The sequence below is a fragment of the Lissotriton helveticus genome, chromosome 1_1, assembly GCF_964261635.1.
Source record: "Lissotriton helveticus chromosome 1_1, aLisHel1.1, whole genome shotgun sequence".
Taxonomy (NCBI): domain Eukaryota; kingdom Metazoa; phylum Chordata; class Amphibia; order Caudata; family Salamandridae; genus Lissotriton; species Lissotriton helveticus.
Window position 1 is genome coordinate 1,109,982,745 of NC_136057.1, and position 8,403 is coordinate 1,109,991,147.

Genomic DNA, 8,403 nt, shown 5'->3' on the forward strand with positions numbered 1-8,403 from the left:
CCGTATTTAATAAATTGTCTCAGTATAAATTAAGATGAAGATCATTAATTTTGAAATTACAATGTTTTGTTGAATTGGTAAAGTGTGTTGAAGATTGTTCTTTTGCTAAACATCAATTGTATAATTTCATCACCACATTGAAAGTTAGAGGCTTTGTTCCGTTTGAAACATGAAGGTAAAATGTTAGTTAAGACTTTAGATGCATGTTAGTTAATTACTTTGATTATAACCATAAACCCTCACGCAACATGTTGTGGGTTCTTCAAGAATACATATATGGGAATAACAGGGAGGTCGTCATTTATAAAGTGCTTGTCACGTTTTGGACAAACACCTGTGAGAAAGGAACATGTTTTTCTGGGATTATTAACTCAGGGAAAATAGTGAGTACTGCTGATTGTTATTTGCGGTGTGCTTCTGAGACCGTCGTATGGCCCTGAAGGCCTCCTTGCTGTCAATTAAGGGGAGTTTGGTGCAGTTTCTCAAGGGCAGCACCACCATCGCTGTGTGTTAAAATTGTTTAGGAGGGGTCACCAGCTTGCTGTAGCGCTGCTGTTTTTAAAGCTTTCTTAAGCAGAGTCCCCTTCTCCAGTGGCAGCTAGTGACATTTGAAAGTGGTAGGATGTCAAATTATTGTCGTTCTGTACTGCAGCGAGCGAGCGTAGCGAGCGAGCCCGGACAATTTACGGAGGGTCTGGGGGGTTTTCCCCCTGAGAAAGTTAAAAAAAAAAGAGTGGACAAATGGTGCATTTTCAAGCAAATTTGGGAAAGCAGGAAGGTTAATAAAGCAATTGTGAAACTGCAGTTATTACGTTAATAAAGAGATGTCATACAACAACATAGGTAGCTGCGTATTTAGTATAACCAAGGTCACGTCGCCCGCTGCTCCAAGCATACATGCTCGTGTTTCTGAAACTAAAATGCTACGTGCAAAAAAAAACATGGTCATCCCCATATTCCTTTCACTTCCTCCAGGTTTAACTTTCAAGCCCAAGGGCATTGCACACTGCTCACTCACTGTCAACAAATTACAATGCAAAATGGTTTCCTATTGGAGTAAACTTTAGCTCACTTTGCAGGGACTTATTTGTGCAACGATTAAATATTTTGTTTCTTGCTTTCCCTATGTGCCCTGTGACATCTACATGCTTGAGCAGACTCAATTACCTGCTAAAGCTGATGCCTGGGTATGGCTGTGCTAACATGACTGGACCTGGGTTCATATTCTGTAACAGAAGACCCTGCGGTACTGCTGATGCATTTGTGGGGTACAAACATGCGTCATGCACTGCAGTAAGCTCATTTCAGGAATTTTAAAACCTAATCCGTATTTTTTCCCAGCAAGGCACCCATTACAAGATGGATCTAAATTAAGTACAAATAATATGTTTTACATGATCATGCCACAAACAGTAATGTAATATGGACGTCTAGTATTAAAGCCCGTTCAGAAATGATAAATGTGTGCTGCAGGATAAAATTTCTCTGCACAAATGCGCCTGAAGGCATATAAAAATAGGCTCTTATGGGAATGCTATGATGATTTGGTGACAGGCCTAAAGAAGCAATCTAAATTTGTGAGATTCTGCCAGAGAGACCCAACACTTGTGTTACGCCACTGGCTGTAATGCACTCCCTTTTCCATTAATGTCAATTGATCCGTTGCTTTGTAGTCAGCTTCATTCTATATAAAGTCACAGAAGTGCCTAGTGGGTTGAGAGTCCTTCACTGCAGTTCTTGGCTTTTAACCTACAAATCATAGTTATCTGTAGGATTACAATTATTGTTTGTTATGCCGGATATTGCCTGTAATTCAGAATTTTGAGTTATGTAAAGTGTGCAACAATTTTGTCATTTCACAAAATGCAAAGTTTTCCATGATTTTTGCTCACCTGAGGCTCATGTTAGTGGAAAAGAAAATGTCTCACTTGAAAGTCATTTTCTCTTGGAGCGATATAGGTTTCTGACCACTTTTTGGGAAACCATTTCTTCAGCTCCTGACACTTCCTCTCTCCCCAGGCTGTTTATTTTAAACTCTTTGAAATGGAGAACATACTATCAATTCCAAATAGTTCTTTGTGAATCAAAGGACTCGGTTAGCGGGCTGCAACCGCTGGAGCGCTTGTCAAGACAATCTCTAGAAAGTAGTTTGTTCGCATGTTTTTACAGTGAATAAAGATCCAAAGTAATTTCCTGATTATCATCTTGTTCTGAACCAAATCAGATGCAGCTATGCGTTTCTTTGTGCAAAGCCAGTTATTGGATCAAATCCCTAAACAAATCCCCTAAATTTGGAGGATCATAGTTTTAAAAGGGAGATTAATAAGGTAATGATTAAATTAAACCTAAAAGAATATTTAGATCTGACTGGTCCACCAAGCGGAACGGTCTAATGGTTTTTAAATTAGAGGCTGCAAACACTGGTGAATTTCCTTTGTGGGTCAAGTTGGTATTAACAAATGCTAGGGATGTTCTTCCTTTTGTCATCACCTTGAAATCTGCAAGGACAAGTAAACGGGCAGAAAAGTCTCAAGCAGGGACGCAGTGCTAACATTTACATTTTACAAGTCTTCTTTTCCGCAAGGGTATTTTCAGGATTTACAAGGCTGCAAAAGAAAATGTAGATTGCAAACAGATTTCGTTTTTAATCTCCATTAGCTGTATGTAGCTGTTGAGGAATACCAAACTCGCTAAGGCAGAGCACGAAATAATGGCACCATTAAGTTAGCAATCACATGCACGAGGATCAGACCATTCAAGCCTAGTTTTCACTTTCAGCCACGGCGCGCATATGTTTAACCCTCCTCCAGTTTGTCAATGAACATAATATACCTCACTGATGAGGCCTAATAGGACTGAAATCGGTCTGGTGTTGGTTGCTTGTCCCTTCTGGAGGGGGCCTTGTCGGGCAGTGCAATATGGACTGTTCCTATGAGGAGCAGGGTCAGCACTGGTTTGCATAAGGCAAGCCTTTGTCTAATGTGGCACAGTGGGTAAAACAAGATGGGTTGGAATGCTACCTCGAGTGACTGCCAGCGGTTAGAATATTTGCAAGCATTTCTCCCATCACACTTTGTGTTTATTATCTAATGCCCCTAATGGTCCAGAGTATGTCCACATATGGGTCGCTTTCTTGCAGTGCCAAAGGATCTAAGTTATAGCTCACTTTCTGATAGAGGCTTCTAACTGCAGATTCCTCCCCTTTTGAATATTTCCCCAAGCGTCAGACTGGATGCCTAAATTCTTTATCAGTACCCCTACACACCGGCAGGTGGCACCAGTAGCTCAGAGTCTGTATCATTCTGCACTGGATGTGACGCGTGTGGGCCAGTACAGGCACCATCTATGCTCAGTGATACCAGTCCCCTTTTTTCCAGTGCCATCAGACCCAGATCCGGAGCTGCTCCTTGTGTCATCAAGACTCAGAATTGTACTAAATTACAGTGTGCAAGAGTATTATGCCACCAGTGGGGAATGTCGCAAATAAATGTTTGTGACTGACCCACATGTGGCTTTGGAGTGGGGCCTGAGGTCAGATCACGATTTTAAGGCCTGCATCAATTGCGCCTTGATGCACCTCAAGGCTATTCCAGATCAGGAAATTAAGCTTCTCTTGACGAAACAATGAAAAAGACTGTCAAGGTCTAAAGGTAGCGTCCGCTCCCATGACTGGTCTTCTCTACACTATAAGTCCTCAAGGAAACCCATTACCTTTCTCTTCCAGAAAGCGCATTACAGAAGGGGAGCAACTTATTTGGTGAGGATGGATGCACCAGCCAGTCGGGGGTTACTTGTGGTTCGTTCCGGAGGAGGACTCGTCCAGCAGTTTGGGATGAGCTGTTTCCATGAGGAACAGGGTCAATACTGATTTGCGTTAAGGCAACCCTTTGTCCCAAGTGGCTCATTTGGTAAAAAGTGATTGGTTAGAATGCTACCCCAAGCAATTGCCAGCATTCCTCCCATCACCCTTTGTGTGCATTAGATCTTCTGTTGATGTAATTTGTAACAATAACAGGAGATATAGGAGGTTTTCGTGGCATATATATATATATATATATATATATATATATATATATATATACACACGCACACACACACATGGTTTTGCTCACGGTTGGAGGACATTTCTAATCGTCATGTGCAACGTACATTGTGCAAAAAAGTTAATTGAGGCCATTGGTTCAGCAACCGCTGCTGTGCAAACTGATATAAATATATATATATTGCAAGAAAGAATAGAGGCCAAAATGGGGGACGGCTGGAGAACACCTTTATTCAATTGTGCAGAGGCGAATGCATTTCGGCCATTACGGCCTTCGTCAGCACCCACAAACATTCAGGTGGCTTACTCAACAGTCACTTAAAATATGTCCTGCCCCATGCTGATTGGACATGGTTAGCCCCACCCATGATGTCTTCGCTCACCACAGAGAGCTCACGCCTTCCTTGTGAATTCTGAGTCCCAGAATGCACTGCAATTTCAGGTAGGTGATGCGGGGGTGTTTGTAATACCTTGTGGTTTTCAGGCTTCAGCAGAACACTCCATGATGCTAGAGTAGCCAAATTCCTGTTGTGCAGCTAGAATCTTGGCGCTCTCCTTGGTCCCCACACAGCACCAACCCACAGGTCCGGCGATCCATACAGCTGGGGCAGAAGCAACAATCCTTTTCCGCCCAGCTTGAGGTTAATAACCTCCTCACCGCTCCATCTCTCTCCGAGCCTTGCAGGTGGGCCTGAGTAAATCCGATCCCTCGGAATGCGAAGTTGCCGTAGCAGTTGCCAAAAAACACCCAGGCCAACTTGTAGTGCGGGGGCCTCTGTAACGCGCCGCTGGCATGCGCATAAATTATCGCACCAACCTCCTTGCAAGAAAGAGCAGAGGCCACAATGGGGGATGGCTGGAGAACTCCTTTATTCAATTTTGCAGAGGCCTTCGTCAGCGCCCAAAAATATTCAGGTGGCTTACCCAACAGTCACTTAAAATATGTATATATATACATACACATAGATATATTATTTTGCCCAAAGGTACGCCACGCTCAGAAATCCTTTCTTTGGTGTTTTATTCACAAAAAGCCAGTCTGTCTCACCTACGTTTCTCGGCCTCACAGGGTTTTGCTCACGGTTGGAGGACATTTCTAATCGTCATGTGCAACGTACATTGTGCAATAAAGTTTATTGAGGCCATTGGTTCAGCAACCGCTTCTGTGCAAACTGATATATATATATATACACACACCACCAATCCTGCTTCCTCAGAACCAACCAACGAAGTAGACACGGACACGAGGCTGTAAGAATATGGCTTGTTTAATGGATCAGGTCATGTATATATATTACACACAACACCTCGAACACGGCCTGAATGCGGATATATCTTCTGAACAACTTGGGTGTGTCTTCCATCAAAGTATCTACGGCACAGGGGGATTCCATATATACATATATATGTGTATATATATATATATATATACATATACATATACACACACACTCTCTCTGCTCTTTACAAACAAAATGGAATATGCTTATGTGGGACATACTTTTAATAATGTTCAGATTAGAAACTGTATAGAGTCAGCTGTTGTGTAAATGCTGTAGTGAAAAAGGAAAGGGCACTATCAGAAAAAAACAGCAGAGATGAAATCGGATACAAGCTGACATTTTGAGAAGAAATGATTAAAGTACACCCTTTTTAAATTATATTTTAACTTGTTGAAGGTTAGCAGTTACATAGTGTACATTTTCAATAATTTGTCAATCGAAAAAAGGTTTTTAGGGTGGGTTGGGCAGAATATGCGATTGCTCACCTCATGGTACATCGCAAGTCCAGTGCCAGCTGCTTATGCGGCCAGTACGTAGTGTGTAATAATGATAACTAAGGGTATACGGACCTAAACAGAATTCGTTGTTGAATGGATTGCTTAATATTTCAAGAAAATGAATTTTAGTAACCTAACTGCTACGTTTATGGTATGCATGCATTTGCTACTAAACTGACAACATGTTCTATTACTTTCTCTATTTTGCAGACAAAAGACCTAACAAACATGTTAATGGATAACAATATGGCTTCTTTACAAGGGAACATTAGAGCTCCTCCTTCGAGTGGACTTTTACCTGCACCGTCCTTTGGAAGCACTCAAGGAATTTCTTCACCAGTTGACAACATGAGCACGTACAGAAATGGGACAAATGGATTCAACACAAATATGCCATTTCCAGGTCCGGGCCTCGGTATGGTAGTTAGTAACTCAAACCAAAATCTTTCCAGCGGATACAATTTAACTGGACCAGCCAAGTTGAACATGATGGCACCTTCCAACATTCCAAACTTCAACACTTTGAATGTCTCGACAGGACTATCACAGCTGTCACACCAACACAAAGCCCCAGCTGATATGTCTTCATTAGATAATATTTTTGGTTTTCAGAAACCCAAAGTTAGTATCAACCAAATGTCACAACAAAAACCAAATCAGTGGCTTCCTCAGCAGTCTTTACCATCTCAAGCGTCACAGGACTTAAGTGGACCGTCACCTGGGACACAGGCTATCACAGCAGGGCAAACTGGTTTTGGTATACAAGGGAATCCATTTTTTAGTCCGCAGAATTTTGCACACCAAACAACCAACACAACGAACAGCAGCTCAGCTAGCAATGATTTAAAAGATATTTTTGGTTAAAATATACAGATTTCATAATGAAACTATAACTGTAATCATGGGAAAGCTGCTGGACACTTGTATATATATTTGGTAAAATATTCCTACTAGGTTGCAGTCAAACCACTGAATCCAGCATTTCTTCAAGTGGGATGAACGTGCCGAGGACCAATGTGGATTCTGCAACTACAAATGTGTTGTTTTCAAGCTATTTAATGTTTCTCTTCCAGATTTCTTATATTAAGCACTGTTTTACTGATAATAAAGGGCATCACAATTTGAGTATATTTACATTGCTGCATACTAACAATGTCATTTAGCATTCTTGCTATCTTATCACTGTTCAGAAAATAGCAGCTGTCTTGCATGACTTACTGTATGATTCTGGGTCGTAATAGGACATAATTGGCATTTTCTTTATTTATGTTATATTTGGTACAGAAAAGAAGGCTTATTTAAATGCCATTCCTGGGTCGTTTTGTTTTGGATGGGGCCACCGATATTAAGCAGGAGTGTATGTTCTGCTGGTGATACATGCAGGGATAAGAGTGACGTAGCTTTGAGAAGATATTGGGTTAGTCTGTGGGCTTTATAATTATTTAAAAATCTCTTGGTAACGATCAGTTGTTTTGAAACACTTCATTAAGAATTAGGTCTGCAAAGCTGATGTAGCACAAGTCGGTGTAATGTCTTTATATGTTAAACGCCTTACAGGCGTGAACCGAATCTAACCTGCAGGTCCCATGTTTGAAGCCCGTTAGGATTGACTCCCACCAATAGAATGACAAGCATTGGCATAGCCAGCAGGTCTATTTTTAATGTGCTAACGCATGCACATTAGCGCAAGACATAAAGGCTGAGCAGCAGAGAGGTTGTAATGTAGACTCTTATGCAGTTCACTGCAGGCACCTGAGATGGGGCAGAAGGATTCACTCAAACAACCAACTGCATTAGGTCAGAGATGATTCCGCCAGCAACAAAGCAAATGCAAGGAGGTGATGGAAAGAGCGCTGAAACTTTTCTGACACTCACCCCCAGCCACAGATCTGGGTTGAATCATCGTTCTTTAGCTCACTTCGCCACCCCAGTTCAGACCAGCCATATTCAAATCAGTCTTGACCCCATTCCTCATGGGAACAATCCAGACCGAACTGCCAAGCCAGGTCTTGGCAGCTCGGGCTGGACTGTTTCCATGAGGAATAGATTCATGACTGATTTGCATATGGCTGGGTCTGAACTGGGGTGGCGAAGTGAGCTAAAATGGATTCAACCCAGATCTGTTACTGGGGTGAGTGTCGGCAGAGGTTCCGTCCATCATTCCCTTGTGTTTGCTTTATTCTTAGCAACATACTTAAAAACAGGTGCACTGTCCAAGCACAGCCACTAGATGGCACGATAATACACAGCAACCAACCCTAGAATATCTTCAAACTGCATTTTTTTTTTACTATTCCGATATGAATTGAGAGAGGATAAAGCGCTAACTGATCTAAGTGTTGCCAAAGTGAAATTAATGTCTACTGCATTGAAAAACGTGAGAGTAGGTAAAGGAGAGGAAGACCTTAAAACAGTGGTCTTCAAACGTTTTAATGCCGTGCCCCGCCAGTACAAAAGAAAAAATTGGAGGCCCGCCCAGAATCTTTCATAATTATTCAATTAAATTTGCAATGTTTAAATAAGTCTGGACTTATTTAAACATTATAGTTATGTTAAACCTTTTAAAAATGCAATCAAATAC

The 8,403-nt window shown here is 41.6% G+C and overlaps 1 protein-coding gene across 3 annotated transcripts in view; it reads left to right on the plus strand.

Annotated features, from left to right (window-relative positions):
* The window catches only part of SCYL2 (SCY1 like pseudokinase 2), a 366,719-nt gene extending 359,763 nt beyond the window's left edge, over positions 1-6,956 (plus strand). For all 3 annotated transcript variants that reach the window (XM_078678675.1, XM_078678685.1, XM_078678690.1), the window contains one exon: positions 6,033-6,956. In XM_078678675.1, coding sequence (XP_078534801.1) covers positions 6,033-6,686 — 654 coding nt within the window. In that variant the 3' untranslated portion in view covers positions 6,687-6,956. The remainder of the gene's footprint in view (positions 1-6,032) is intronic.
* The last annotated feature ends 1,447 nt before the right edge of the window (positions 6,957-8,403 follow it).